The sequence below is a fragment of the Amphiura filiformis genome, chromosome 16 (assembly GCF_039555335.1).
Source record: "Amphiura filiformis chromosome 16, Afil_fr2py, whole genome shotgun sequence".
Classification (NCBI taxonomy): Eukaryota; Metazoa; Echinodermata; class Ophiuroidea; order Amphilepidida; family Amphiuridae; genus Amphiura; species Amphiura filiformis.
The window spans coordinates 19,932,638-19,949,075 of record NC_092643.1 but is presented as its reverse complement, the minus strand read 5'-3'; the positions used below and the strand labels follow the sequence as shown (position 1 = coordinate 19,949,075).

The window sequence follows — 16,438 nt, the reverse complement described above, 5'->3', positions numbered from 1 at the left end:
CTCACACCTTGAAAATGTTTCACTAAAATGATATAACTTGGAAATAAATAGCACTTAATATTTCAATTTTTATTAATTTTTTACTACCTACTTTCCCATACAGATATAACCTACAATATAATATAATATGTACAAATCTGTATACAATTTTGTATGTATAAATTCTTAATGTTTTTATGACAATTTTTAAATAATAAAACAGATTACAATAACAAAACTTGTTTACAAAAATCTACATCTATTTATAGCACTAGATTCTAACCCTTCATTAAAGAATTGCATACACTTTATATCAGATCTCATATCATTTGTTAATGCTCTGCATGCTAGCCATAGGCTTCAACATAAAAGTCCAAGTTTCAAGATATTTTCTCAAAATATCAAGAGTTATCTTAAGAATCACTGAATCAATACTAGTCTTGTTTGTACTCATTTTAATGCATTTTCAGGCTGATTCCAAATATGGTCTTGAACATTTATATTTCTGAAATTTTTAAACAAAATTTGAAACTTGTCGTCTGCAGTTGACACCCACCTGGAGAGAGTTAAATGCACACAGGTCATAATCGCATGGTAATAACAAGCAGTTATGATCTTCTTGTATTCAATCAAACTTCTCTTACATGCAAAAAACAAAATTAAAGTAAGTGTATAACTGAAAAAATTACTATTTTCTATAGACCATTAATGTGACTATGCATTCTATGAAATGCATTAATCAAAAGTGTTGTATTCCAAACATGTACCTCAAAAAGTACACCTTATGCATGACAAATCATATGCAACAGCAAATATCTATATTTATTATGGAAGGTCCTAAAGCTAGCGTATAGAAAATACACAATATTATATTAATATTTTGATTTTTTTTTCACCAAGTTATATTTTCTGTCTTGATTCACACTCGCATTAAAATGTAAAAAATTACTCCATTTGAGTGTTTTGCATAATGAAAGCTATGTAAATAACCCATATCCAGTTACTAACATTCACTCAAACACTAGAAAAAACACTATTCTGTATTAAAAGCCCATAATAGTTTATGATTTTACATACACACTTGTTGTATCACCTGTAGATCCTCATAGTGGAGAACCAGGCAAAATTTCCAAGAAGGGTAAATGTGCGAAATCTGCTGACTGGCTCTCAGAATGACTTTAAAGGGACTGCTGATAAATGCCTCACCCCCTCTCGGTTGGTGCGCCACTGGTGATCCTACATACAAAGATTTATCTCACTTCTTTTGGTATTGAGATTAGCATTAGGGATAAGATTCAGATTGGGATTGGAAGTGATGTCACTTATTATTACTTATCATCAACTTCCCCCATTTAAGTTGGCTTGCAATTTAAAAGCCATGAGTGGAGGATGCAGTTGTCATCTGCTTATAACTACACACAAATGTTTTTGCTGTACCATAGTAAGTAAATATATTCTCATTCTCAAGTCCTATACATGACCAAAATTAGAAAAAATAAATAAATTGAGTTAAGATGTTTTGATTTTGAACAGAGGTGACATTTTAAATAACAAATTATAATGAAAAGCAAAATTTTGGTTCATGCAGACTTCAAATTCAGGGCCCTGAAGTAAATTTCCTAATTGTTCAGAGTTCCGGATATGTGATCGTGATCATCATGTACATAGAGTTGATAACTAATGGGTCAACCGTCTTCTTGTCATGATTGTTGATAAGCCAATCATTCTGATTGTTTATCACTTCTGCGTATTAACTCGGTCAGACATCCGGGAACATTCTCTCCTTTCCACAAGCATGAACACCCCCTTGATGAAGGGGAACTACACACATGTATACTGTTTTGTGTGACATCAGCCCGACAAAGAAAATATGCTTGATACATGACAAAAAACTCAGAACAATTAGAAGAATTTTTTGACTTCAACACTACTTAAAATTTGATCGCTTACCGGGAGCGCTTTCACAGTACCAAAGTTATTTTTTTGTCTGTGACAACCATTGTCATAATTATCATATAATACTTGTAGTTACCTAAATGCATTACAGCTTTTTTTAGAGGTGCTTCTATCTTAAATCAGAGGACCTCACCCTTTAAGCCCTGGACTACTCAAATACACTACTCAAAAAAATTAAAAGGATCAGACTTATTTATTAGCATTTTGCAAAAAAACAGCATTAGGCCTAACCTTGAAAATTAGATGAGTGTTCTTTCATTCTGTAATGTTTAAGCAACAGAACACTTGCACTACCAAGTACTGATGTCCAATGACACTGAAAAACACCTTGGTTAGCACCATAATGAAAAAGAAAGTTAAGGTTATATCAAGATTGTCAGATTCTGATCCTTTAAATTTGTTGAGAATTGTATGTGCTTGAGAACTTCAAAAATATCATTTTGATGTCAAGTTGTCAACAGAGTCTTCAACAATTTATTTTTCCAGCTCTCCATCAATCGCTATATAAGTAGATGATTAATTTAAACAATGTTTAAAAAAAGAATTGCTGTTTAAGGGTCAGTATATAGTCCAGGGGCCATTTCACTAAACTTTACAAAGCTTTGTAAGTCTTAAAATCAATTGTAACTTACCACATATTGTAAGTTCCGTTTTACTAAATTGACTTACGATCGGTAGTTCGGTACCCTTCGTAAGTAATAGGGACCCTTGTAAGTGACGTCTAAAAAAAGGTTGTTTGTTACTTGGAAACGGTTACTTAAGAGTTACGTACGAAGGGTTAAAAGTTTTGTGAAATGGAGCCCTGTATACATATTATGCATTATCCTGTTGGAACAAACACTTTCTTTAGCTCCCAACTGCAATTGTCAGTCCGCCTCTGTGATTTTCCATCAAAACTTAGCTCTGCTCTGGGCTTTGTCCTTCTTCTCAAGAGCAGCACATTTTTGCTGAGCCAGAGCGGAAAAGTGCTGCCTTAAAATTAAGGCCACGTGTTAGGGCACCAGAGGTTGTGACCTTCCTGAATTTTGAGGCCAGGGTGTGGCTATGTTTATCACAACAACAAAACACATTGAATTATACACTGACCCTTACAGAGTTTTTGTACAAGTCTGGCACATAAAAATGTTCTTATTCTCTGAGAGCCTGTAATCTTCTTGACAAGCTGTCTTCCTCTTTCAACGTCCGCGACGAGGACGAGGCTAGTGATCCCGAGGCTACAGGTGCTGCTTCTAAATCGGTGATTACCTCCAGGCCATTCTCATCAGCCACTTGCTGTATCAAGCTGTCCACTTGCTCTGTAGGCGTGGTCAAGGTGGTGGCTTGACCCATAGTGCTTTCTAGAACCTATGTACGTAAAGAATTGAAAAATTGGTATGGATTATGGACAGTGTACAAATTAACGAAAAAAAATCAGGTTATCTGGCGGATGACCAGGTCATGAAATCTGGTCATCCGCCAGGGTTTTTGGTAATCAGTATATATCCGCCAAAATTGGGATTTAATAAAATATCATAACTACTAAGTAATAAGTACTCAAAATAAAAGAAAAGACACAAATCAATACAAAATCCAGTGTCATAAGATTCTAAAATCTAAGTTTTTGGCTGATGTCAAAGCCTCATCATCATCACAGGCGCCGCTATTGCGCCCACAAAGCCACAGTACTAGTTTGGACTGAAAGAAGGCCACACAGCGCACACTCGAGCCCTAACTAATTATGTGGGGATGTGGTGGACTGGTGGTTCGAACTTCAAAAGCTTTGAGGAGTACGAAGACTAGACAAAACTGGAAAGCAATGTGATTTTTCGTAAGCTTAATAAAATATTGGGACTAAATCTTTTTTATACTGTATGAAGGTGAAAAACGTGTGGATGTCCGACGGGCGCCGGCATCCACTACTCAAAATATTGGACCTGCCTGTCGTCTATCACATGGTAGAGGATAGTAAAAACAAAAATTCCTATCGTTTATTCTCTAACTGTTGTATTCTGAGGACACTACTCATTTTAAGCAGGTAAGCAAAGTGTATGGGAAATTGATGTTGTTAATCTGGTCACATATCTTTCCACAAATATTCCTGTAGATTGGCTCACAGCAAATATAACATCTATTTTTAAAAAAGATGACAGGAGTATACTTGCAAAAACTGGATTGCAGAAATGAAGTGGATTACTGTACCCTAAAAGTTCCAGACTAATTGTTCCATTTCTTCTTTTAAACCCATTCAATCTTACCTTGCTATGTACATCCAAATCTTCAAATTGAGTTTCAAATTTATCCATAATCTGTGAGACTTTCTGTAAATCCATAGAGTTGAGTGCTTTATCAAGGCCTTTTACTACTCCACCCATTGTCTTGGTCACCTGATGGGAAAAAATGATAAAGTTGAAATATATTTACCAATTTCCACCTTTCAATTTTATGTGCTCAGTTATTGAAGTAAAACATGCATGATGTGCACAAGAATAGTAAGCAATGTGGTTCAATGTCAGTCGGGCAGGTAATTCTTTACCCAGCCTGACTGGAAGTTTATCATTTCAATCACTAGTAACTTAAGAATGTGAGGCTCAACAATATGATGACCTGGCAAAATAGGGGATATTTTAATCTTAACAATAAAACTGTATGCCAACAATGTATGATGTGCCTAATCCAATCATTTTTTAAGGGTAGACGAGGTATTGTTGGTCGAAGCAACCTCAAAATTGATTTTCATTATCTAGATCAATATATTATTGAAAATTAACACCTTGATGTTTTGCAAAAGTTTATTCTACAAATCGTATACTCTGCAAACTTGCTTAATTTATTGTTGTTAATTATTATGTACGTTTTACAAAAGTGTTGTTGTTTCAGCCCTCTTCACAACGTAACTCAAGAACGCAGCACCTATAAAAGTATATCTGTGATATTTTAATTCTTCTACACGCCGCTATGAATTGAGCAATGCAATTTTTGCCAAAGCTCATTACCATTCGTAAGATGCTGTGAACTACCAAATCACAACAGTTTAAAATAATTAATAACCTTAAACTGGGACTAATAAAATACTACAATCTTATCATATGGATAAAATAAAATAGCACATGCTACTGTCTATAAATCCATTTTCTTGACAAAATTTCATATTAAATGAGATGTCCATCTTGGGGGGGGGGATATTGGCATATAGCTAAGAATACCAAATCTGTTCTATGAACAAAAGTTGGAAAATAACTGCAATATAAATTCTCTCTCTGATCAAAGTTGTGTGATGAATAAAGATTATGCTTATAGCTGGGCCGAATACTTTTAATATTCTACCTACTCAACCTGCAAAGTTACCCTCCACTGGCATTTGGGCAGTGCCTATTTGGGCATTTGGGCCCTGTATACAGGTGTACACAAAGATGCACAGATCTAGAAACACTGCCCCCCAAAACCAGGATGTCAGCAAGTGACATTTTCGGTAAATCCCATAAACCTCAGCGGGCAGACCTGAGAAAATGTCATTTGATGTCACGCCGTTTAGCGCATATCATTACTGTGCATTTCAAAACCATGAAGTGCGCAGTAACGATGTACGCATCAGCGTGATGACATCACAGGTCTACCTGCAAAGGCTTAGGCCAAGTAAAAAATAAAACATGTTTCACGTCCGGGTTTTGAAAAAAAAGGAGGAAGAGGGGCTTTTTATTTTCTATTTTTATCGCAAAATTGGTGTAAATACAAATACTTAGAGCAGTTTTAGCGTACAATCTGTACATACAATAATGCCTGGAAAAAGGAGGAGGCCCTTTTTTATTTGTTGTTCTGAGAGTTACACGCCCTCTAATGATCACAAAACCTTCCTAAAATGTTTCTTGTATCTTAACAAGGCTATAGAAAGCATCCCAACTTCCTAGACATATTTTTTGAAAAGTTATAACTGAATTTCAAAAATAAAAATTTATTGAAAACCTCAAAAAAGGAAGCGGGAGGGGACGTGAAACATGTTTATTTTTTTATTTGGCCTTATGGGATTTACCGAAAAGGTCGATTTCTGTGTATTTCCCTTCTCATATCCTCATTTACCACTACCAGTATCTACAAATTCCCACACACATGTAAAAATTATTACCTGTTTCATAGCCATAGCTGATTGTACTCTAGATACTACAGCATCTATTCTTGATGCCATTCTCAAATAATTGAGACTTTCATTCTTCTTCCTGATGGCATTCTCTGCATATATCTTAGCACCTTCAATGTTCTTCTGTGTTATAGCCTGGGTTTAATTAAATAACAACAATAAAACAATTACAACATAATATTGAGGAACCCTGACTATGTATCAATAAATGGAAAACAATTAATTTGCAATTTTTTCCATTTTGTTTTTCAAAATAAATTAAATTTTGGAATAATTTTACAATGGGTTACATTCGGTTTAAAATTTGACCTCAAATGAGGAAATTTTGAGGAATTCCAAAATCTTCAACTTTTTCTCTGCATGAAAATAGCTGGATCTGGAATTACCTAAACTGTTGAAAATGGTTGGAATTCCATAATCTTCCTCAGTAAGGGGTGTGGTTTTTAAATGGAAAAGCCCACTAAACTTTTTGTGATTTTGAAGAATTGTGGATATTTATACCCTGATCTATGCTAGCAGCTTACTGTAGTGGCTGTATCCCACTGCAGTGTTTGAGAGACATGTTACCAATAATCAAACCTTTGTACAGGCCCCCCCAGAAGCTGGAATTTACTGTAATAAGTAGTACTGTACTGACACGAGTATAGTCCCACCCCGTTTTTGGGTGAACATTTTTCAAAATTGGGGGGTGGGACTATACTCGAATCAGGGGCGTAGCCAGCTTTCTTGGTCAGGGGGGGCAAAATAAAATTTTGGGGGCACAGACGAAAAAAATTCCTGTTGCATCATACAATACATAGAGACTGTATGTCTTGAGCTTCCCGAAAAGAGTCTTATTGGGATGATGTGTGGCGTATACGCATAAAAAATGGTATTTTACACTATTTTAGCCCATTATCCGGCTTAAAAGGGCTTTACTGTTACAATGTGCGCGCGTGGCGCGGAAAATTTTTGTATTTTACACTATTTTGGCCTTGAATTTTGCTAGAAAGGGGCTCCTTGCCCTTTTTCTTTTCCTTTGCCCTCCTGATTTTCTCTTTCATTTTTTTTTTGTCAGAGGGCACTTTTTCTTTCATTTTTTTTTTGTCAGGGGGCACTCTGCCCCCCTGCCCCCCCATATTATTTTTTCTCATAACAATAACATTGGCAAAAAAATAATGTTATTAATATGAGAAAAATAATAATATTTGTTTATGAATTTCGTGAAAATACAGCCACACACAGAATTCTGTATGCAAAAAATAATCACTTATACATTGCATTATAATAATTAATATTTGGTACCGTATGCCTATACCTTTTTCACTTTGTCTGTTTGAACTTTCTGGTCCTTTTCTGCTTTCTTTGATAGCCGCTCAAGTTGCTTATTAGCAAACTGAAAGAAACAACAAACATAAATAAAGGTTGTTTATATAGTCATTTTTTTAAATTTATTTGTTTACATGATAACTATAAATTAAAATGTTTGAACCAGGGCTGATCATAATTAATAAAGCTGACGTACATACAGTACACATAAACATGGAGTAATTCTTCTTTATACATTTTTCTGAAAATGTTTAATGACATTTCCTGAAGGAGTTTGTAAAACAGTTTTATTGCAATATAATCAATCAAGATTGCATTTTTCCAACCCTTTATTTTGAAAATTAATTGACTCTTTGATTTTGGAATCAAAATGTTACTACATGTACATGTGTGAATGGTACTTTACACAACTTATATTTGTAATAGGGAAAGTTTATTACGTTTTTGTTGCGGTACTGCAACCAAGTGACAAAACAATTCCCAACTTACGCTCCTGAAAGTTCACAAAAGTGTGTGTCAGTCACAAACTATGATAAGCACACTTTGCATAGCTACTGCGCCCAACTGTGAGGCAGCAATTCGAGACTGAATTAAAAAGACTAGTTTGCATATGAGGTCCTGTCAACCAGCGCAGGTCAGCAACTGCGCAGGTCAGCAACTAATCACGCCGTAACTTTGATGTCAGATGCAAACTAGTTTTTTTAAATATGGTTTCGACTCTTGCAATTATAACACACCATTCTATAGATGAGTTGACTTCTGACATCAATGCCTGCAGTATGCACACGCATCATCACAATTTCCTTTGTTTTTTGCCTGTCAGTATGCGCGCGCATCATATTTTGTTCAGGGCTCATATTTTTAAAACTCCCGCCACATCACAATAAGTGGTTGCATGGGGTTCACTCAAGCATATCGCTATACCAGTCCCTTGCCTTTGTTGATAAACATTGAGGTCAACTCATCTATTTCAAGATACAGATAGCATTCCCCATTACAAACTAGGGTAAAGTAAATAGAATGGAGGGAAGATCTACATACCGGTACATGTATTATTAATGACAGTAAAAGAATAGAGGGCATACAAATGTACAATGATCATAATTAAGGTGCTACTACTAGAACATTATATGTGATTGTATCAAGATATAATAACAAATAATATGATGATGTAACAGTCTTTAAAATGTGACTTTCCTACTTTTTTTCAATTTCCTGATTATGAGCAGAGCAGCCGAGCACAGACATACATTGTTTGGGCCTGCACTCATGCTTAATGTACTTCATCCACATAGGCCTACATGTAAATAAAAATTGTACAAAATATAAATTTATATTTCCAGATCAACTTACCTTAAGTTGAAACAAAGTTTCTGAAAGAGGAAAAATGACAAAAAAATATTCACAAATTATATAAAATGTATACATCAATTATTTAGAAACATTTTAATGTTTAATTAAAAAACACTAAAATCATGAGCTTCCTGTACTGGTAATTAATAATATAAATTAATACTTTCTTAACCCAAATAATGTTTATCAAACCAAAAACATAAAATGACCAAAAACTAGAACAATTATGGTACCCAAAAAGTGTAAGAAATAGTGGTTGAAATCAATTAATGGAATTTTTTGGAGGACATACATATGAAAATTGAAAAAACTGTCAAGTTTATTTAGCAAGCATTTCAAAGCGGAAAGAATATGAACTTACATGAACTTACATGAAGTGCCACACCATTCCTCCCTCTTCTCACTTGGTCGTGAGATCCTTTTTAGGGGAGGGGAGGGTCATAATGTGGCTTGGGTGAGTGGGCTTTTCGCCCTTAGTAACCCAAAAAGGTTTGGAGTTTGCTTTTGAAGTCGTTGATGGTTGGAGCTAACACTGTAGAATTAGGTAGCCTATTCCAGTCTGTTATAACTCGTTGGCTGTAGAAGTAGCGTCTTGTATCTACTCTCATGTGTTGTTTTTGAAGTTTCATTGGGTGGCCTCTTGTACCTTGGTATTCTGCTAGTTGGAACATGTCTGTCGGTTTTATGTTGTCAATTCCTGTGAATATTCTGTACGTTTGGATCAAGTCTGCTCTCCTCCTATCTTCTAGTGTCATAAGATTCAGTTCCTTTAGTCTTTCGGGATATGGTTTGGATTTCAATTCTGGTATTATCTTTGTCGCTCTTCTCTGCACACCTTCAAGCAGCTTGATGTCTTTCTGTTGGTACGGTCGCCAGGCTTGTATACTGTAGTCTAAATGTGGTCTGATGAGGGACTTGTAAAGTTGTAAAACAATTCCCTTGCTCCTGTACTTGAATGTTCTTTTTACCATCCCTAGTGTTCTGTTCGCCTTCTTTGTTGCTTCCGCTACCTGTTTCCCTACTTTGAGTGTAGTGTCGGTCCGGGCACGCGAGTCTTTCTCTTCGGTTGTACTTGCTAACGCTTTATTCTTCATTTGGTACTGGTGTTGTGGATTGTTGTGTCCAATGTGCATGACTGAGCATTTGTCTACATTAAAGCTCATTTTCCACTTGTCAGACCAGTCCATGAGCTTGTCTAAGTCTTCTTGCAGTTTCTGGATCTCTACATCTGAGCCAACCTTGCTTGTCATCTTTGTGTCGTCTGCAAATTTACTGATCTCTGAGATGATATTTATCTCCAAGTCATTCATGAATATGAGGAAAGAGAGTGGGCCTAGGGCGGATCCCTGTACAACTGAACTTGACACGTCACTTGTCTTGGATTTTGCTCCCTGAACTACTACCCTCTGTTTTCTATCAGCTAGCCACGCTTGTATCCATCTCAGTACTTGGCCTTCTATGCCGTGAGCTTTTAGTTTTTGCAACAGTCTTTTGTGTGGTACTTTGTCAAAGGCTTTTTGTAGGTCTAAGTAGATGACATCAACAGGGTGCTCTTCAGCAATATGCTTTGTTACCGTTTCTAAGTGCATTAGTAGGTTTGTAGTACAAGATCTGCCTTTCATAAAGCCATGTTGAGTGTCTCTGATGAGGTTATGTTTGTCAAGATGAGTAGTTACTTGGTCTTTGATTAGTTTCTCCATTGTTTTGCAGACTACTGATGTGAGACTAATCGGTCTGTAATTTCCAGCTGATGATCTTGGCCCTTCTTGTACACAGGTGTTACATTTGCCATTCTCCATTCTTCTGGTACGTAACCTTCTTTGAGGGAGAGGTTGATGATTATTGCTAACGGTTCAGCTAGCTCACTTGCAAGTTCTCGTAGCAGCCTTGGGGAAACATTGTCTGGTAAGCAAATGTTTTTCAACTTGTTCTGGTTCAATTGTCATAGTTCTGAGTATTTCACTTTCTTCACCATTGAACATTCTTGGCGCTTCTGGTGGCTCGTCGCCTTCTTCTGTGAATACTGATGTGAAGAAATTGTTAAGTTCTTGGCCGTTTCTTTGCCTGGTGGTATTATACCTCCGTCTTTATTCTTCAGTGGTCCAACAGTGTCTTTCACTTTTCTTTTGGATCTGGTGTATGCATAAAATCCTTGGGATTTTCTTTGATTAGTCGGCAATACTTTTCTCATACTGGTACTTTGCTTCACATATTTTCTTCTTCGCTGCCTTCTCACAATCTCGGTAATGCTCTTTGTCTGTTTCACTTTTTGTTGTCTTGAATTTCTGCCATGCTTTCTTCTTTCTCCTGACTGCTTTCATGGTTGCTCTTGTCATCCATTTTGGCTTTGTTTGTTGCTGGTTTGTCTTCATAGGTATGTGCTCTTCTGCTAAGGAATCAAGTTCGGTTTTCAAACAGGTCCATGCTTCTTGTGTGCATTTATTTCTATACTCTTCTTCCCAGTTTCTGTTATGTAACTTCTTTCTCATTTCTTCATAGTTTCCTTTGCCGTAGTTTCTTGAGTGGGCAACAGTTCCAGCCTTGATGCTACAAATCATGTCCCATGTAACAATCTGGTGGTCACTGGTGCCTAACTTGTCATGCACTTGTAAGTCATCTATCATGTCTGGCTCCGAACTCAGCACCAGGTCTAGTATTGAGTCTTCCCTCGTTGGTTCCAACACGTGCTGGGTCCATAGGTTGTCTTGTACTAGTTCTAGGAAGTCATTTCCCTTGCTTGTTGTAGCTTGTAAAAGATCCCAATCTATCTCTCTAAAGTTGAAATCTCCCATCAATACAATGTCATGTTTGGTTCCAGCAGCTTTCTTGAGATCTCTGTATAATTGGTCAAGTTCTTCATCTGTTACTACTTGTGTCTTGTATACAACTCCAATTAGTATTCCAGCTTTTGTCTTTCTGGTTCTGTTCTGTGTTCACATTGGATATCTCACACCATACTGCTTCTTTAAATTCAAAGTCTTCTCTTCTGACAGCTTCTGTGCTGTGTTTCAGGTACAATGCTGCACCTCCACTTCTTTTTGTTTCTTTTTCTCTGTCTCCTCTAAATAGCTGGTACCCTGGTAACTGGACTTCTGCATCAGCTATGTCTTTGTCTAACCATGTCTCTACAACACCAATTACATCTGGTTTGTCTTCTTGTAGTATTCTGCACTCAAATATGTCCCATTGTTTTATTATACTTCTTGCATTAACAAACCAGCACTTCAGTTTTTCTTGCTGTGGGTGCTCTTGTGGTTTGTCAGGGTTGTTTTGGTTCGGATCTTCAGCTGACTGTTTACCGAGATTACATTACCCGGGTAGGAAATATCCTCCCGGTACCGAAAAAAAAAAAAAAAAAAAAAAAAATTTTTTTTTAATTTTTTCGGTTTTGTAGTGTCCCTGGACCTAGACCTAAATGCTAGGATCATTCATGGTTGACCTAAAAAAAAAAAAAAAAAAAAAAAAAATTCAAGATATTTTGTTATTTTTAATATGAAAATTGATCATTTGTATTCATGTCATAGTCTATTAATGATTTCAAAATGCATTCAAATTCAATACATTTTGAAATCATTAATAGACTATGACATGAATACAAATTATCAATTTTCATATAAAAAATAACAAAATATCTTGAAATTTTTTTTTTTTTTTTTTTTTTTAGGTCAACCATGAATGATCCTGGCATTTAGGTCTAGGTCAGAGACACTACAAAACCGAAAAAATATAAAACTTAAAAAACAAAACAAAAAAACAATTTTTTTTTTTTTTTTTTTTTGCAATTTCAGTACCGGTTACCCGCCTGAAAATTGCATGGGTACCGGGTACAAAATTACCCGAAAATGCCAGGCCTACTGTTTACCAGTTCCGTTTATATTGTCTTTTTGTGTTGCTTCTCTATTTTTTGGTTCTACATTTGCTCCATTGTCTTGCTTTGTTAGAGGGTCGCTTTCCCTCTGGCTCTTCTTTTGGCGAGATTTTTCATCTTCTCTGTTGCTTTGTTTCTTCCTTTGGGAAGATTTTATTTCCTTTTTTGAGTCCACAGTTTTTATTGGAGGGTGACTTTCCCTCGCATCTATATAAATTTGCATTCCGCTTCTTGTCTTGGTTCTTTTTATCAAAACATCTGAGGTGACTTTCCTCTACATTGGGGAGACTTTTCCCTCCATCATTAATCTGTCTATCATCTGTACAGCTGAGGTGACTTTCCTCTGCCCTGGGGTGACTTTCCCCTACATATCCTTGTGCTATTTGTCTCTGCTTACCATCTCTGAGGTAGCTTTCCTCTATCTTATGGTAGTTTTCTCTTACATGTACTTCTTGGTTTCCTCTATCTTTACTATTGTTACAGTTGAGGTGATTTTCCTCTGCTTTGTGGTGCCGTGCTGTTCTCTGCGTGCTGTTTTTATTTACAGTGCTGTGTTTCATATCTTGCTTGGTGTGGCGAGCTATGGGGGTGACTGTGCTTGAAGTTGCACTATCTTCCCTCACGCGATTTTTAAGTTTTTTTCTCCACGATCTCTTCTTTCCTTCAGCGTCTGACGTAGTTCGTAGTCTTTTTTTCTCTGCTCGTATGTTAAGTCAGGACGGATGTATACGTCTTTGAAATCTTTGTCTTTTTGCAAGTTCTTAGCATTTGCTAACACCTTCATCTTGACAGCTTTGGTTTTCAATTCAACTCTAACTAGGTTAACCTTAGCATTTGGCAATTTCGTTGTTTTTTCTATGTCTTCTTCTTCAACTTCTAGTCTTTCTGTCAGTAGTAACCTCACTTTATTGCCTATTTCACGTTCTTCATCAGGCTCATTTTTATCAACTGGAAGGTTGCTGATAATGACTGAGAGTTTCCTCTTTTCCTGCTCTATTACTTCTTTCATCACCTTCTGCACATTCTCTTCACTAACACTACCTGCAGGATTCTGATTTAAGTGTATCCCTTTCATATGTTCTCTCAAATTTCTGACTTCTACTTCTAGAGCATCTTGGCGTCTTTTACCTGTAACCGCCTACAAGGGCGTTGCATATCTTCTACACACTTGACAATGCCACGGTATATCCCCAGTTCCTGGTTTCCCATACTTGACTATGACGCTGTATAGTTCATCATTTACTTTAGCACACTTCTGATGGTAAAACGTTTGGCATATGTCACACTGTACTACTGGGTCCCCTACTCTACTACCACCACCAACCTCGGACTCTGAGTCTGAGTTTACATCATGTAATATTATCATGTCGCATTTCCCACATGTTTCTGTATTTACTTCTTCACCCGGTTCTGCAATATCATAATCAGTTTGTGGTCTATCATCAAAGGTTGGATATTCTGTACTGCTTGGATTATCTTTCAGTGGACTGAGTCCACTTTGTGTTAGTTTAAACTTCAAACTTGAGTTCGATCTCGTACGACGAGTGTCTTTGTTTACGTTCGTGGCGGCCATCTTGGATTTTCTCATGACCAGTTTCTATCCAAACTTCTTTGTTAAACCACTCATAAATAGCAAACAATAAATTTTACACCCAAGCCACACTTTCTTAAGTTAATAACAATACCGTATGTTCACTCGTGAACATTTTTTGGAGGGACTTGTCAGGTTTTTCAGCTGGTTTTTGCTCCGATTTTTGGGAGCTCCACGGCCAAAAATATAAAAAGACAAGTACCTATTTTTAAAATCCAAGCTACATTGTAGGTCATTTTGTCCATCGACTTTGTTATATTTCCATTAAAAAAATCCCCCGGAAAAATCCATATATTATAAATCATAGCCAGCAAAAGTAGCAAGGCTATAGCCAAAATATTAAATTCTCGATCATGAGAGCCAACTTGGAGTACGCACAGGTATTTGCTCGGCGTACTATGCAAATCCGTAAACTACGGGCGCAAACACAGCTTTTGAGAATTGACCAATCACACGGTCGTTGCTAGGGCACTAGCAAGGTCAAGGTTCGGTCATGCAGGTTGCGCGATCGTGTTATTCTATGAAAAGTACGCTAACGCAGAAGGTACATCCTCTCATGATCGAGAAATTGTTATTTTGGCTATAATTCTAATTTGTTCAGATTGCATAAAATTCAGTTTGGAAATTTGGATTGAATGAACACAGCTCGACATGTAGCGTGACCAGGGTTCACAGTTTATCGCGTTTTCGCGTCCAGGACGCTTTTTGAACTCACTGGACCCGGAAAAAGTAAGATTATGTAACCTGAATGAGTCCAGCAGGCTGTGCTTGGACCCGGAAAAAATCCCATCCAAGAAATAGAAAATGTCATCATAGATCGTCATTGTGCGATAACCCAGCTCTCAATCGGCTCACAGCACATTTTTAAACAACTTTTCATTCATAAATTACATACATGTACAATTACAAATATCGCTGCAACATGATACACACCTCATCGCTATTTCATGCACAGATATTTGATCAGTGATACGAGGGGAACTGTGGAAGAGGTTGACTTGCGATATTTTTTCGGATCGTGCAAATATTATGTTACAATAATACTGTCAACAAAACAGGGTCATTCCTGGTGACATCGCGAAAACACGTTTTTGCGGTAGTTGTATATTTCAACCGAGCAAATATAACAAAATAACCAAATAATTAGATGATTAAAGTAGTGCATGTTATTAGGTAGTAATTGTAGTTCTTTTTAAATGTGAAAGTCGGCCGATCGCGGAAAGTCTCTTTTTACCCAGTAATTTGACTTGACTTTGGTAAGTTTTGGGTGCCGAATTCGGCATACTTTCATATTTATCGTTTGCGCCAGTACTGAAAATACATTTCCGGGTGTTTCTGAAGTTTCGTACATAAGTACAATTTGGACCCACAAAAATCAATTTGGGACCCGCAAATTTCAACTAAATGGGATCTGAATGGGTCCAGCATAAAAAAGTGGACCCGGTTATTTGAGAGCAAACTGTGAACCCTGAGCGTGACATGTTTTTTTGCGTACACTGTGCGATGTACCCCAGCGCGTGTGACTGTGCGTTAGCACATGGAAGTGAATCCAACTGTGCCAACCCACTTGTGATTGGTTAGTTTTGTATCCTGCGTTGGCCTTGTAGTTTGAAATCCGTGAATGCCGCTGCGATATACGATCGAGGTTGGATCGAGTACAGCTGTTGAAAGCTGCGTTCATTCAATTAGAAAATTCCTACTGTAGTTTGATATATTTTGTTAAAACTACCATGCTTGCTGATTATTATTTTTCACCATATTCATAAAATAATAAATTACACATATTTTTACAGATCAGTTGGCTATCATTGACATTGCCAATTGGCTATAAAAAAATTGAAAATTGAACTTGCTCACCGTCCAATTTTGACATGGTGAAATGAAGACCTTCAAGTCGCTGATCTAGACGTCAGTGCAATATGTGTAATGTCTGTCTTCTGTTAAATGAATCAGTGTCTTCGTGTGTTGATTAACTGTCATGTGTTGCTGCAGTTATTTACAGAAAATGACGTTATTGGATCATAGAATTTGTTGTTGATTCGCTTCCTATTTATTTTCATCAATCAATTACCGGTCAAAGGTTATTATTTAACAGTGCTGATGAGGTATATTTTGTTAGAATGCGCTGGGTATGCTGTCATAGAATTATCACATTAATCCATAAATATCAATTAATTACTATTTATACATATTATATTAAATATATTACTTTATTAGATTTCATAGAATTGGTTAGTATTAAGACAAAAATGAAAATATAGTATTATTTCAC

General features: G+C 36.5%; 1 protein-coding gene across 1 annotated transcript; it reads right to left on the bottom strand.

Moving 5' to 3' along the window:
* Positions 1-1,957: 1,957 nt before the first annotated feature.
* Positions 1,958-16,233, bottom strand: LOC140135693 (charged multivesicular body protein 1a-like). The gene is made up of 6 exons (XM_072157282.1): positions 16,024-16,233; positions 8,708-8,727; positions 7,344-7,421; positions 6,035-6,181; positions 4,170-4,298; positions 1,958-3,279 (listed from the first exon to the last, which is right to left on the bottom strand). Exons 1-6 carry the CDS (start codon positions 16,037-16,039, stop codon positions 3,064-3,066), a joined length of 606 nt encoding a protein of 201 aa, XP_072013383.1. The 5' UTR covers positions 16,040-16,233; the 3' UTR covers positions 1,958-3,063.
* Between the last annotated feature and the right edge of the window lie 205 nt (positions 16,234-16,438).

Bases quoted from the DNA above. Each gene is read 5' to 3' on its own strand.
- LOC140135693 (XM_072157282.1), bottom strand. The intron at 7,422-8,707 runs GTAAGTTGATCT...TGTTTCTTTCAG, and splicing joins AAACTTTGTTTCAACTTAAG to TTTGCTAATAAGCAACTTGA. The intron at 4,299-6,034 runs GTAATAATTTTT...TTTTCCCATCAG, and splicing joins CAGCTATGGCTATGAAACAG to GTGACCAAGACAATGGGTGG.